Below are 15,653 nucleotides of genomic sequence, written 5' to 3'. Positions count from 1 at the left end.
CGTGGCTGCGGCCTGGCCTCTGACGCTCATTCACTACGAACTGGTCAGTGACATTTCAGCCTGATTTAACTAGAACGTGGAGCAGAACCGTGAGAACCAGACAGACTGAAGGGGAGGGGGTTCTCCCCCACATTTTAATTCACACACCAGGAGCCATCTTTCAACAGATATGAATCAGTATGAAAATCACACAGTGCTGCTTTATTAAAACTGTTGTTCAAGAAGTGGCTGCAGAGTGTTTGTTCTGTTGTGGTACATTAATGTATTTGAATATTGTATTAAGATAAGATAAGATAAGATATACCTTTATTCATCCCACAATGGGGAAATTCAGAAATTACAGCAGCAAAGTGGACAGAAGAATATATAAGAAATTTACAAAAAAGGGTTAGTACGTACAAAATTTAACGAAAAAATAACATTAAATGAAAAAAACACCAAAGGTATGTAAATACTATATACAGAGCAGTAGCAATAGTTGCACATGGGATATTAGAAAATATAAAATATAAATATTGCACAGTTAGTTATTGTTATATTATTAGTATCATTCTTTTAATTGCAAACAAAAGAACATTACCAATAGAAACATATGTTATTGTTCTTTAACATGCATAATAATATGGTATTAGAGTAAAGGAGCATATAAATATGTACAGGGCCTGATTTATTGTAGCTTCGCTCATGATATTTGATTATTCTTTTATCGTTGCGTCATTTTGCTTCATCACGACATTGATTGTAAACGGACACGTGAGCTAAGTATAAGATAAGATGGTACTTTATTGGTCCCACTGTGGGGAAATTTGCCTTGTTGCAGCAAGAGAAGAGAAAGTAAAAATAGAAACGGCAGTAAAAAAGTAATAAAGTAATAAATATGTTAGCAAATATTAACACAAGGAAATATGAAAATTGAATATGAACAGCATTGTACATATAAGATATTGAAAGTTTGCAAATATTGAAATTGAACAGACAGATTTTTACAGATATTGTACAGATACATTTATTATGTTTCACCTTGTAAAGGGTAACAATAAAATATCGGCCAACAATCATACACACTGTTAGAAAAAAAAAAGTTTGTTTGATCTCCAATTTAATGAGACAGAAAACAAACTCAGCAATTATAACAATTGTGCAAGAACAATAAACTCCATGATGAAATACTAAGAAGCTCGTCATCAGACTGAATGTGTGTGTGTGTGTGTGTGTGTGTGTGTGTGTGTGTGTGTGTGTGTGTGTGTGGTCATTCCCCAGAAATATGATGCGTGTGCTGTGATTTTCATAGCAACCTTCAGGTAAGAGGGAGGAGTCACTTTCATTTTCTCTTTGGTTGAGACATTTCCCGGTGAAGCATCTCTGGTATGTGGAAACACTGAAGTCACACCTACAGTTTCACAGCTTGTGTATGTTATCAAATTAAAGTATTAATTATTGCAGCTTGAAACAAAACATTATTATTCTTATTATATGCAGACTGAATCAGAGGGAGACCTACTGACATTGGAACTAAATAGATTCACATCCATTGCCTCACATCTTTCACAAACAAAACGGGTAAACTAACACATTTTTAAAAAATGAATCTTATTAGCAACATGAATTTCTGCCAAGAACATAAATATCAACGTGTGCATCAGGACACAGAATCAAACGTTGGAAGGCGTGTGACATTCTTCATGTGTGTTGTGGTTTTGAAGCGTGTGAAAGCCACACAGTCCGTGTGCAGGTTTTTCCCACAGCCACATAGTTCAGGTCAGGAAAATGAAATAGGTGAGTGTTGCTATAAAAGAGGCGCTGCAGGTCTGCTCCAACACATCACCAGTGGACACCTGAATTCACTCCACACACACACACACACAGTCAACCTACAGCACCCGCTTTGACAAAATGTTCAACAACAGCATCCTGTTCGTCTGCCTGTGTCTCGGTCTGTACAGTGCAGGCTCGGCACTGAGCTGCAGGTGGATGGACCATAAGTTCAGACAGTACAGTGAGAACTCTCTGGATCTGCTGCGTACGATGGTGAGTGGACGTCTTCGTGTCATGTTTAAAGTCATTGACATGTCTTAACTTTAAGAGTCGACATAACTCCTCATGTGTGTTTGTGTGATGCAGGCTCATAACTCCACTAACTCCACTGAGGAGGCTGAAGTGGAGGAGACTGTGGCCTTCCCCAACGATCTGTACAGCCAGGCGTCCAAAGCTTCAGTAAGTCAAAGAAAAACATGAGGAAAGACTTGATTTCTTTACTTTAATGTGAGAAACTGGTGTTTTATTATATTTGTTGTATCTCAGTAACATCTCGTGTCTTAAACGAATCCCTGTAGCAATGTGATTCATCCTCTTGTACTTCTTCTTCGTCTCCTCGCAGGCGGAGGACAGACTTGGTTTCACGGTGCAGGTCCTGGACGAGGTGGTCGTCCTGTTCGAGGAGGATCACAGCTCGGCATCATGGGAGGAGAGAGGAGTGGAGAACTTCCTCAACGTGGTGACGCAGCTGGCCGACGGCCTTCGCTCCTGTGTACGTGTCACGGTGGATTAGACGCAATCCTCACTTATATATCTTTTGAAAATTGAATGCATCAGCGTCTCCATGGCGACAGTGTAACGGGAGATTCATTTTGTTTGTTCGTTTAGTTGAAGAGCCACAGCCACAAGAAGAAGAGCAAGAAGCTGCAGATGTATTTCAAGAGACTCTCGCGTCACGTCCTCGAGCAAATGGTAAGTCTAACCATCCATCCATCCATCCATCCATCCATCCATTCATCCATCTATCTATCTATTCATCCATCCATCCATCTATCTATCTATCTATCTATCTATTCATCCATCCATCATCCATCTATCTATCCATCTATCTATCTATTCATCCATCCATCCATCTATCTATCTATCTATCTATCTATTCATCCATCCATCCATCCATCTATCTATCTATCTATCTATCTATTCATCCATCCATCATCCATCTATCCATCCATCTATCTATCTATCCATGTTTCTAATGAAAACATTCTTGTGTGTATAGAACCACAGCGCTGAATCGTGGGAACTGATCAGGATGGAAATTCAAAGTCATTTCCTGAGAACAGTCCAGCTGGTTTCACCTCTACTCACCCCCAACTAGAATCTGTCCATCACATTAATAATGTGTTAATTTATCTATTTATTCATTGTTTTTATCTACCTATCCATCTATTTATTTATCTATGTATTTATGTATTTATAGATTTGTTTGTCTATTTATGGAATGATTGGTTGGATGTTCTTTTTTAAATTTCCAGTGAGTAAATTGCAATATGTATTTCTTACATATCCAAACAAATAAAAATATTCTTCCAGCAAATATAAAAGTGTTTATTGCTGTCATTCATGTTGCATAAACAAAGGAGATTCAGAATTTTTTTCTCTAAATTGTTATAATAGCTTATATGCATTTCTCTATACCGCCTTCACTCTTCACACAGTCAGCAAAGACCACGCACTTAAAAAAAAAGATTTTAAGTTTGTTCAACTTAGAAACACAAGTTCCTAAACGCTGCCTTAAAATGTGAGTGAACTGATCTTGGGTAAAATAATTAGTTCTAAGTCGTTGCAAAATGTTTAAAATGTAAAACTAAGTGATTTACTGTAAGAAAACAGGCTGGGAAAAACTACTTCCGTGAACCCGACATGTTAAGTTAGCCAACTGTTCATTTAAAGTTTTGTCAACTTTTGTGCAGCGTCTTGTTTTCTGAAACAAACATAAACATGTAAACAAACTGTCTCATCTGGCTTTTCTGGAATAATTTAGTTGATGTAATGAGGTGGAAGTGCTGCAAAGTTAAAAGAGAGTCAGTGATTAAACCTCTTCTCTTAAACTGTGTTGTTAAACAGGAACAGTCCCGGACAGGACAGGGAACAAGAAGTCCTCTGGTGTCAGCAGCAACAACATCAGCACGCTTAAAAACTGTGCTGCCTTTAGGTGTCACTCGTAAATTACCACTGCCACTGGTGGAAAGTGAAGCAACCGTGTTTAGTACAATTTTGAGGTTCTTGAATTTTACATCTGTATTTACAATTAACATTTACAAATATTATTTTCTAATATTGTTCCGTTTCCTCTTCAATATGAGCCAAGCCTCACCAGAAGGATATGATCAGTTTCTAAATATTCGATGCCTTATTATGGACTAAATTTACCAAGTGTGTTTTTTAAATAGTTCAGATTATGTCTTACAAATAATACTTACATACAAAGTATGGGGGGTTAAGTTAATTACTTAAATATTCAATCTTAGCAAAAAACAAACAGCACTGCAATTTTAATTTCTCAATTTATTTTAATAAAATTGACTTTTATGGTCGAATGCTGAAAAATATATGCAGGCAGTTTTTCCTACTTGGGTACATTTTGTTGCAAATTCTTTGAAATGAGTTTTTTATAGTATGGTATTACTAATTTAACACGATGATTTCAATTAATTTTTTTCCATCACCGACCACGTGTGTGGGGCTTTATTAATGACACAGATTTACAGAAAAACAAACGGTGGTATTTTCACATCTTCACACTCTTACTTTTCAAAATTTTCTGACGGACCGTGGAGGCACCACGGGTCTAATCGAGCTCCCATGATGCATCTGTGTTCAGCGAGTGAGTCGGACGCTCGCGCCGCGTCTCGTCAAAACAAACCGAAGTCCTTTTTTTAATTTTTGTTGTTTCTCGGGAGTTTCAACGGGAAACGATGGAGAGCGACTGCACGGACTGACCCGTGTGCCGGAGTTGACGGAGGATACTCGGCGTTACCTGGACCGTAGTTTGGACCTTTCTAGATTAAAAAGTTAGCCGACGCGTTTCGGTAAGGAGTTCGCTAGCTGTCTAATAACATGACAACGCTGTCGCTCGCTGCTTACGTCACAGTCAGCACTGTGGTTAAATAAGACAATTGTATCGTTGTTGTGTGTTTTAATCATGAAGCTGCGTCAGTAGTTCACAGTAAACCCCCTCTCGTCTCTAAACATATCGGTCTGTAGCTCGGAACTGAACGCACCAGGGTTCGCGGGTGCAGTCGAGTCAAAACAACCTTTGGTCGCCTCCAACTTCCTCTGCGATCGTTCAATTCAAACGCCACCGTAGCCGAATTATCCCCAGAGTTGTTGTCAATCGCTCGGGATTAATGTTGTTCTCCTGAGACGATGGAAGCATATGAAAAGTGTGTATTTTTGGATCACTTCCGCTGGGCAGCGTCGGAATTACCGCAGGTTAACGTGGGGCGTTCACGGCCCGCGATTAAATCGTGTTTTTTTCACACCCGCTCAGTTCGTGCTCAAAAACAGATAACGAGAATAACTTTGTTGTGAATTTGGCTGCATTAAAACACAATTCATGTGATCACAGAGAGCAGGAGGACACAGGACAGAGACTGCATCAGGGGGATTGTACAGTGCTCTATCTTATCTGGCTTTGATTGGATCAGGGAAGAACTGGGTCTCGCGTTGTTTCCCTCTTGATTCAGCTCCTGCAGGAATTTTCTTTTCTTTTTTTCCCCTTCTTTCAGATGGGGGAAGTATGTTCTGAGGCGTTTCGCAGCCACTTCCCTGCAGACACCCTCTTTATAAACTGCGCCTCACATGACTCCCTTGCAAGTGGTTACGCACTGAAGACCATGAAACTGCAGATATGTCACAGAATACAGTCTCATGATGGAGAACTGTAGCGATTGGCCAATGGCAAAATATTTCTGAAGTGAGGAACAGGAAAATGTTTCCTCCTTGACAAAATGTCAAATGTGATTTTTGAACAGGGGAAGCGCGGCTCAGTTGGACATAAGTCCCATGAATAGTTGTTGATTTTCTGTTTCAGTTTGCCATGTGGGAGTGATACGTGTCGCCAGGAGGTGCCATGCTAGCCACACAGATGCCACCAGATATGCCACCCGAGGCCAAAGATGTCAAACAGGTAAAACTACAATCTGTCCCCCGTTTCTGCGAATAACTTTTTGTTCTGCCCTCAGTTTGTTTTCTCTTTCGCCATTTCTCTTCTACAAAAACGCTAGTGTCAGAAACGGGATGTTAATCTGTCTCTTGTAAGTCTGTGACAGTTATTTCATCGCACTGTTGCAACTGCACTACCCATCAGAGGTTAAACACCACACATTACATCACTGTCGGCTATGAGCTCAGTCAGTGTCACATGAGAGGGTTGTTGTTTTTTTTAGAACGGGCTTAAATGTAACCGACAAGCTAATGTTGTTAAAGAGATGAGAGCAGATGCAGAACAACACAGTGGTGAGAAAAGGAGGACACAAAGCGCAGAGTTTGCCTTTTTATTGGTTTGCAGAATTAAAGGGGCAGTTAGCGACTTTGTAGAAAGATTTGTAAGTTGTTGATTTTTTTGACTGAAGCCTCTGGGAGACCGATGTGCTAACACACAAGGCCAAACCCCCTGAGTCCGTTGTGTCTTGTCGCCATCACGTCTCTTAAGTTCTCGGGGGAGTGATGTTTTCAAACCACACATAATGTTAAGTGGTGCGGTCCGAACCCATTTTTTAGTTTGTTTTCAATTTCAGTTTTTTTTTTCAACAGCTAGCGGACCGTGAGGAACTATTTGCTGAATTTATTTAATTAACGTACGTGAGTCATATGTGTGTCCCTCTACACATTTTTTTTAATAATTGTGAATCTCAGGGGTTTTTGCTTAGTTAAGCGTGGAAGAAGAAGAGTGTTTCAGTGTCTAGTGTCAAGAACAGAAATCATCGCCTCTCTATGTTCTTATTTCGCAATCTGTTACATTACGTCAGCTTGTTTTATGTCGGGAGGTGTCATGTGAGAGCAGGTGAATCCCAGGCCATGTTTCATAACAGCAGCAGGGCCACTGACCTGGACTGCCTCGTTTGCGTGTTGGCGAACAGAATTTTTAATGTCTTGCTTCTCAAGAGAACCGCACCGCAATTGAAACAATGTGACAGCTGATATTTTACTGCCTCTGTGCGTTTGTCATCGCATAGATCAAAGAGAAGTTGGCACGGTCGCTCAAGGCCCTGCAGAAGCGATACGTAATGTCGGACGCAGTGGTGACCAGCGAGGACTCCGACGCTAACCTGCTATGCTGCGCCCTGGAGGCCGTCTTCATCCACGGTATCAAGAGCAAGTATGTCCGCTCGGAGGCCGCGGGACGGATCCGGAAGGGAGATCGGGGACCCCTCCCTCAGCCTTTTTTCTGGAGCCTCCTCAAGACCGTCACCCACCGGTAGGTCGGGGACAATGGCACACACACATGATGATTTAATCAAATCCCTGATGTGATCCTTTGAGTTATCGGGATTTGATTTAAGTGTCACTGTGTTCTCACTGTTGAATCCCCAGTGACGTGATCACAGAGCTGGAGAAGATCAGCTTCGTGGGCACGGACGTGGGTCGCTGCCGAGCGTGGCTGCGGCTGGCTCTCAACCACGGCCTGCTGGAGTGCTACCTGGCGTCGCTGTTTCGGGAGGACTCCAAGCTGCGGGCGCACTATCAGCCCAACGCCCTGCTTCTGAACGCCGAGGAGCGCGACGTTCTGCTCAGCTACCTCCAGGGTCTGGCCTCACTGACATTCAGTCTGTCCTACAAATCGGCCGTCCTCAACGAATGGACCACCACGCCCTTGGCTCTGGCCGGACTCTGCCCCTTATCTCAGGTGGATTCGCTCCACCTGTCCCTCAATGGCGATTCCAAGGAATCGTGGGACACGGCGTCTCAGTCGTCGGGCTCGTCAGACGCCCTGGACATGCAGTCGGAGGGGAGGGGCTCTGGTGCTTTGCGAGGGGGCAGGGATGCACTCAACTCCTCTAATCTGAGCCTGGACACCACCGGCTCCTCCCAGCTCTCCTCCAGCCTGAGCTCTGACAGCCTCCTGCAGGGGCAGGACCCCCGCAGCCCGGCAGCAGAGCAGTGGTCCTCGAGTGACCTGGACCTGTCCAATAACATCTGCAGCAAGAGGCCACAGAAAGAGTACGTACTGTATATCTGCTCGGATACGCTTGTAGGTAATCGATTGATGAAACAAGTATTGTATGCGTAGCCAAAGCCTCTGTGCTGTACACTTCCTGTTGTTCAAAAACTATAACAAACACATCAGTGAGGCACTTCCTTGTAGAGCTGCAACAGTTAACAGTCAACTGTTTTGATAATCGATTCATCGAGTAGTTTCTAGTTCTAAAATTCTCTGGTCTCAGCTTCTTCAGTGTGAATATTTTCGGGTTTCTTTGCTACTCTGTGACAGTAAACAAACATCTTTTGTGTGTGGACAGAAGAAAACATCATCTTGGAGTTTTGGGAAACATGGTCGACCGTTTTCAGCATTTCCAACCACTACTAATCGATGAATCGAGACAATTCTAGAATTCTGTCAGCTTCAAGCTTGGGGGGGGGGGGGGGGGGGGGGTGTAAAAATTTATATTTAAAATGAACTAAATAAAAGAACTAGACGCCAATAATATACTATTTGATCCTAAGCTCATAGTAAAATGTCATCACTTTGTCTTCGTCCCTGCAGTTCACTGACTGAGTTTCAGGGGAACGGGCAGTGCAGTCAGGACTCCATGCGTGAAGACTCCTTCGTCTCGAGCACGGGGGCGGATCAGTTATCGGAGACGGCCGTTTTCAGCAGCTCCGACAGCGAGCCCCAAGGTTCTGCCGCGCCGTCCCACGACCCGGAAGACCAGCCCCCGAACTCCGACGCCACATCCTCCGGTTCTCTCCAAACGTCCCTTGATTCCCAGTCGTCGGACGAGAACCACGTCATCCACTCCCCCTCTGAGGTGTGCGACGACACCTCCGATGAGTCGCATTTGGACACGGACCAAGAGGAAGTAAATTCGGCTGATGTGAAGGGGAGTTGTGAGTCCGCCCAGGATGAGAAAGAAGAAGAAAGCTCCACGAAGAGCAGCTCGGAGCCGCCGGCACTTCCAGGTCCACGTCGTTCCACCAGCATCCTGAGCAGGAAGTTGTCCTCGGATTCTCTGTCGGTAAGTAATGAGCAGACAAATATGACAATGACACGAGCGTTTATTAGGACTCCATCTATGTAATCAAAGTATGTGGCTGAATTTTTTTAACTATTAAAAAAGAAAAAACGAATACAACCGAATATAAAGGACTTGAACTAATAAAATAAATGTTTTAACAAAAAATGTAAACATGAATACAAAAATATTTTTGGTTTATTCTGTAAAATAAAAGTTTCAAACCTCGTTTTGCATCTGACACTTTAACAAAACTGATGTAGTAATGCACACACAGTAAACTTTAATTCATTGATGGAGCGAAAAAGATTCACAGTTTGTCAATAATTAGTTTGCAGATGGAGAAAATGCAGAATTGCTGTTATTCCTCTGTCCCTGTTCGGGATTTCCCACTGAGGAACTGGCAGATAGGATGTCTTCACTGTTCCTGGAAGCCAGAGTGTATCAGGGTGGAAAATCAGTGCAAGCTATGAAATAATTCATGGGGGGAGGGAAAATTGTAGCTGTTGTTTTTTTTTGAAGCCGTTATTGGAAGTCACGACAGTCTTTTTGTGTTGCCCAGTAACTTTAGCATAAAAAGCAGCAGCAGCGGCTGCGGTCAGAGTTTAATTTACAAATGATTTCAAAGTGCTGAGCAGCTGCTCCATGATATGTCACAACATTTCCCAACATATGAAACTTACTGTGGTTGTCACATGATGCCTTTACACAACCCCACAGACCCCATGACATGGAAAATACATTTACCCAGTTTTAATCCTGTGTCCCTTTGTTAATTTATATCTTGTTATTTGTCCCAAAAAAAATCTTTACCCTTCAGCTGCTTTGAGACATGCATGGAAGTCTGCACATTTTTCTCAATCTTTTTAGAAGGGCTGTGTGTGAGAAAGCAAATACAGCTGGTATAGCTTAGTGGGTTACACCACTCACTTTGGTACTGAAGGTCAGGGTTTGATTCTCGGTCAGGGCATGGCTAAAAAAAGTGTGGGCCCTAAGGCAAGGTCCTTAACATTACCTGCTTAACTTTGATTTAAGTCAAAAATCTATGATTGTAAGTTGCTTAAGGGAAAAAAAGCATTGTCAAAATTAATTAATATAGTGTAAACGTTGCTCTGGACATTTTCTGTAACCTTCCCTGCCAGCCCCCTGGTGGAAAAATGTCAGAGTGAGCCCATGTGAGAAGGAAAATCTCCGGAAGAACCAGCCGTCTCCACTCTCACCAGAATGTTCCAGAAATTTTCCCTGACTTTCTCTGACTTGGACAGTGCCCTGCTGCCATCGTTTACTATTTTTATGTCCAATAAAAATGCACTGATTTCTGATCTCGGCTCAAGTGATTTAGACTTTATCATGGTCGTCATCATCCTGTCTTTCTTCCTAGTGTGGGGGCGTAAAGCACATTCAATGCTATTGACTACGTCGATCAATATTTGTACTTCATAGCTTCCTGTTTTTCCTGGAAAAGCATAAATCATGGGACTTAAACAGTGAAAGACGCCATTTATTGTAATTTCTTGTAGTTGTCACACTACTAATCTTAAAGACACATGATCTCGCAAACTTTTCTCTAAATCGACTCAGCTGATGTTTTCTGAAACCCACATCGGAATAGCAAGAGAAAACATTTCATTTCCTCGTGTTACTCGACAAAACAATAGAATTTGTCATTTACATTTGCAGCATTCCTGTTCGTGGATCTCCGATGATGACATCTACAAGCCCCAGCTGGAGGAGGTGCCGGACCACGACGAGGTGCCTCCGCCCGCTCCCACGCCCGAGCCCAAAGTCTCCCAGTCGCCTCCCAGCGTCGTCCATCGCAGGCAAATCGGTAAATCTACAGCATCTCCTTGTCTCGAGTGCAAGATGATTTTTATGTATCGCCGTCGCAAATCAACCAGTCCCTATCGACGAAGCGAGTCGGTCCATTCATGAAACAGCTTCTGAGAGGCGTTCCTTTTAAAAAAAGTTGCTCTCAGCAACTTTGTGACTATGTCTAGAGGAAAAATCCTTGCTGCTGCTGCTCGTCCTTTAACTGTCTGTGCGTCTGTCTGTCAGGACTGTCCAACCCGTTTCGTGGCTTGCTGAAGCTCGGACATCTGGAGAGACGAGGTGCAATGGCGTTGTGGCGAGACTACTACTGCGAGCTGTCGCCCTTCGAGTTCCGCCTGTACCTCAACGCGGAGGAGCGGACCTGCTGCGACAACTGCTCCCTGCTGCGGTGCGAGGACGCTCATGTCACCTCGTCCGAGGGCCGCTTCGAGTTGGCCTTCCCTGGTAAGCGGCTGTACCTCCGAGCGGCCAATCGTGACGAAGCCGAGGACTGGGTGGACCGGATCGTCGAGGCCGTCAACAAATGCAGACCAGCACCTCGTGCTGACGAGCAGTGGGAGGTGCTGCAGCCGTGCCGTGAGAATGGTGTTAATGATCGCAAGTTTTCATCCTCGTCCTCTGCCCCCTCCAGCCCCGAGAGAGGACTTATACCCTCTGACACGAGGACCTGCGGAGGGTTGGACACACCTCCCCCTCCACAGGAGTTCAACTGGACTCGCACCGCTGATTTGGAAACGGACGCCATCAAAGAAGCCATTTTGTACTTCTCTACAGACCCTGAGGCTCGGACATGGGTGCCCCTGATCTTCTCCCTCTCCCTGGAGGCCTTGAAAGGCTTCCGGATGCAAGGGGAAAGAAAGTTTCTGCAGCTGAACTATCCCATTGAGGAAACCCGGGACGTGGTGCCTGACGTGTCCATGGGAGGACCGGCCTTTTTCAAACTGTTGACCGTGAGGGATACGCTCAGACTCCGGGCAGAGGACGCAGCGGAGGCTCGGTCCTGGAGGGATTTGATCCGTGGAGCTCTGGACTCGTACCTGGAGAGTGGGGAGGACGGGGGCTCTGAGGAGCCAGCTCTGGTACACGCCGGGGTGACGGGGAATCTCCACAGGCTGGTGCAGCACAGATTAAAAGAAGATGGCGCACTTCTGGTCCATCTTTGCACCGTGCCCTCAGAGAAGGGTCTGGACACTCAGAGCTTCAAATGTGCAGGTAATACTGAGTTGTTAAGCTTGTTTATCTATATTTTAAAAAAGCCTTTCCCCTTTTGGTTTACTTAGATTAGGGTCCGTCCCATTCCCCCCACTTGGCCCTACCCCTCGGCCTTACCCCTACTCCTGGGCCTACTCCTGGGCCTTACGCCTTAGCCTTAACCCTTACCCCTTGGCCCTACCCTTTGGTGTCCAGAAGCTTGACTCTGTTCTGCTGCCCCCAGGTCAGTTACTTGTGGATGTGAATCAGAGGCTAAGATTAGTTTTTCGTGTCTCATTCACAGGGTGTCCTCAGCAGATTGGCCCGTCCCGGGGCAGAGCCAGGCTCTGCGAGTTCTCAGGCCAGTACTACTGTGACTCCTGTCACCACGGCGACACCACCATCATCCCCTCACGCATGGTGCACAACTGGGACCTCAATCAACGAGAGGTGGGGGCCACACGAATGCCATCGCTTATTTTAACCACGTACACACAGACCGATACCGATGCTGTTTTTCAGATATTGGAAAGAGTGTCAGAGGGCGTTTTCACACTTGAAAGTCCGAACCAACGCTCGTGTTTTTTTTACAATGTTTACATTTGATCCGGTTAGTTTTGGTTTCACTTTGATTGGTTTGTCAACGGAAGTGCGTTTCTCATCGGTGTGTTGTCAATTCGGCGGGAAGCCTTTGCCATACCGTCTCTCTCTCATCCTCTCAGTTTTTTTAATTTTACTTTTTAACAAGTTACTCGTTTTATTGTCCAGGTGTCTAAGAAGGCCCTGCAGCTAATGGCTCAGGTGGAGCAGGAGCCTTTGCTGAACCTGGAGCAACTGAACCCCGAGTTAGTGACGCACTCCATGTCCATGGCTCAGGCCCACAACCTGCGGCAGAGGCTGCGCCTCTTCGGCGACTATCTCCTCACCTGCCGCAGCGGAGCCTACAAGAAACTCCAGGCCAGGTGTGTGTGTAAGAGTGTGAGACTTGGAATGGAATTCTCCCGAAGTATGATACCTGTAGAAAACGGGTCTACTGATGCTGCTACAGTGGCAACTGTCAATTTTACGGAAAACTTAAAATTTAACTTTAAGGAATTGGTCATTTTTAATTGTATATGAGGTCATATTAAGTAAATAATCATATATTTAGGGATTCTTTTGTAACAAACTGCTGGCAGGTACTGAAAAAAAAGTTATATGATATTAAATAATTGTATTTCCCTTTCTGGTTTTCCTTCATATTTCACACTTTGACCTGTATAATTGTGAAAGATGCATTAAATTGCATTTTTGTCATATTTAAAAGGTCTTAAAAATTTACATTTAACCTGTTGAACCCTTTTATATGTTAACTTAATATAACATTGTGTTTTCATTTTCAATTCTCTGTCCAGAATGGAGCAGCGAACGTACTTGTTGGAGTCGAGCCATCTGTACAGCGTCGTGGACCTACGACAGGTAAGGGATACTGCCGCCTCCATTATGTTGTTATTTCATCTGCCTCCTTCAAAACGTCTTAATAAAAATGTCTGTTTTTTTGTTTGTTTGTTTTTTCTAGATAGCCGAGGACGAATACACAGTCTACCTGATGACGCTGCTGCAGTTCGCCTCCAACCACGTGTTCCACTGTGACCTGTGCATGCAGCGCGGCTTCATTTGCCAGATATGCCACGCCAACGACACCATCTTTCCCTTCCAGTTTGACACCACCACCAGGTTTGTGGTGATCTGCCACATCACTCCTGCTTTCACCTCCCGCCACTTTACTTCACCTCATTCATTTATCAGCACCAAAACAAAAATGCACAGAAATTGTTCTTTTCTAAATCGTCTTCACACTCATATTTTAGTTTTGTCCTCCATTTTGTCTCTGATCCAGGTGTAAAGATTGTAAAGCCGTGTTTCACAGTGCTTGCAAGGCTCCTGGACGCCCGTGTCCTCGCTGTGAGCGAATGAAGAAATACCGGGAGAGGGATCTTCAGGACTGAGGTGAAGCGCAGTCCTCCAGGAAGCTAGAAAAGAAAATAACCGAAAAGTCAAAAACAAAAACAAAATCTAGCTTTTACATGAAGAAACCTTAAGTGCAATTATGAGCGCAACTAACCTGTCCTCCCAGCTGACCTGAAGAACCGAAGAGGGAGGCCTGAGAGCCGCGGTGCTGCAGTAGCCACAGAGTCTCTGGCGCTGATTTTACAGCGACGTCGTTGACCCTAGTGATGCTGACGTGATGCAGCCAAATGTAACTGACTCTAATACCTCTCTGCATTCTGATTCCGCATCAATAGAAGGACCGGACAGCGGAGGAGGTTGCTGCCAAGAATCGTATCTGCTGCATTTTCACTTTTTTCGTTTTGTTCGTCTTAAAGGGGCAGTAGGCGATTTTAATCCAATACAATTTTTTTGAAAACAAAAAAAATGCTTCGGACCACACAACACTGTGTTTGCAGTTTAGCCGGGCTCTGACCAGTGCAGTTAAAGAATCAACAACAAACAACTTTTGCCAAAATTGCGTACTGCCCCTTTAACGTGTCAAATACATTCCCCATCGTCTTTACCAGGAATCCTCTCTCAGATGCACAAAAAGAAGTTGCGTATATTTCGTACGGTCAAGTACCATACATGCAAAAACAATCCAAACAGCACTTGACATGTTCGTATCAACACATTTCGATTGTGCCTTGTTTTTTATTTTATTTTTTATTTAAGCTTTACACTACTTCTCTCTTGGTCTTATTCAGGCATCACATAGGCTGTTTGTTATTTTTGTGGGGGTTTTTTGCAAGTGCCATAAGGTGACAGAACATTACACATCTGTCACCAAGAAGATCTTTGTGGACTAAAGTTTCTTTAAACTCTTTAAACAGGCGTTGATTAAGAGATATGATGTGATTTAAGATGCAGCTCTGTAATCCTAAAGGGTTTAGAGGGGAGATTAAAAACAAATAATAATAATAATAATATTAATGATGCTGCTTGTCATGAAATTGCTAGTGTAAATGAATTATAAAAGTTATTGCAGATATGTTGGTGCAAATTATTGATTTCTTTTTTAAGGGGAGAGAGTAAATCACTATCTCCCCCTGAATCTGAAGTCAAAACACATTTTGCATATTTGCACTTCGCTATGACTGTTAAACAGATGTAGTTGTTATATCCTCTCGCACATGAAATGACGCCATGACATCTTTTTTTTTTCTTCCATTTTTTATCAGTTTTATTTTGATCTCTTGAATATCTGAAGTTACATTGTAGAAGGTGATTAGTGTTGAAGGTTTACTCATCAAATCATTTTTTGATATATGCAGAATATTTCACTTGCAAGTGGCAAACAGAAAACTGTTTGTGTTTTTTTTTCATCGTCATCTCATTCAGTATGTGTGAGGTATAAATGACTATTATAAAATAAATGTCTGTGTGTTTCACTCGTCTCTTGTGCTGCTGCTGAACTGGATTATAGTTAGATGTGACACTTTCTCAATTTGTTGCTTTGTGACTTTACAGCTGTGAATTGATCTGCTGCGAAAAAAGGCCTAATGTTGAAGAACACGCAGGATGAACGAGCACAGACCCCGTGGCCCTAAAAAGTAAGGGAGGTCTGTGTTTGATTTGAATGTCAATATTTCTTCCTTTTAGTCCATT

General features: G+C 43.5%; 2 protein-coding genes across 2 annotated transcripts; both read left to right on the top strand.

Moving 5' to 3' along the window:
* The first annotated feature begins 1,842 nt into the window (after nucleotides 1-1,842).
* Nucleotides 1,843-3,451, top strand: LOC118287389 (interferon a3-like). Its single transcript, XM_035612511.2, has 5 exons — nucleotides 1,843-2,028; nucleotides 2,122-2,214; nucleotides 2,378-2,527; nucleotides 2,644-2,727; nucleotides 3,035-3,451. The coding sequence occupies exons 1-5, from the start codon at nucleotides 1,894-1,896 to the stop codon at nucleotides 3,131-3,133; spliced, it is 561 nt and encodes a 186-aa protein (XP_035468404.2). The 5' UTR covers nucleotides 1,843-1,893; the 3' UTR covers nucleotides 3,134-3,451.
* A 1,168-nt stretch (nucleotides 3,452-4,619) lies between these two features.
* Nucleotides 4,620-15,436, top strand: plekhm1 (pleckstrin homology domain containing, family M (with RUN domain) member 1). Its single transcript, XM_035612507.2, has 12 exons — nucleotides 4,620-4,847; nucleotides 5,852-5,947; nucleotides 6,996-7,237; nucleotides 7,354-7,980; nucleotides 8,525-8,996; nucleotides 10,674-10,821; nucleotides 11,049-12,035; nucleotides 12,319-12,464; nucleotides 12,783-12,976; nucleotides 13,409-13,472; nucleotides 13,573-13,730; nucleotides 13,894-15,436. The coding sequence occupies exons 2-12, from the start codon at nucleotides 5,891-5,893 to the stop codon at nucleotides 14,000-14,002; spliced, it is 3,204 nt and encodes a 1,067-aa protein (XP_035468400.2). The 5' UTR covers nucleotides 4,620-4,847; nucleotides 5,852-5,890; the 3' UTR covers nucleotides 14,003-15,436.
* The last annotated feature ends 217 nt before the right edge of the window (nucleotides 15,437-15,653 follow it).

Source organism: Scophthalmus maximus, chromosome 16 (genome assembly GCF_022379125.1).
Source record: "Scophthalmus maximus strain ysfricsl-2021 chromosome 16, ASM2237912v1, whole genome shotgun sequence".
Taxonomy (NCBI): Eukaryota; Metazoa; Chordata; class Actinopteri; order Pleuronectiformes; family Scophthalmidae; genus Scophthalmus; species Scophthalmus maximus.
This window is presented reverse-complemented; position numbering and strand designations above follow the sequence as displayed.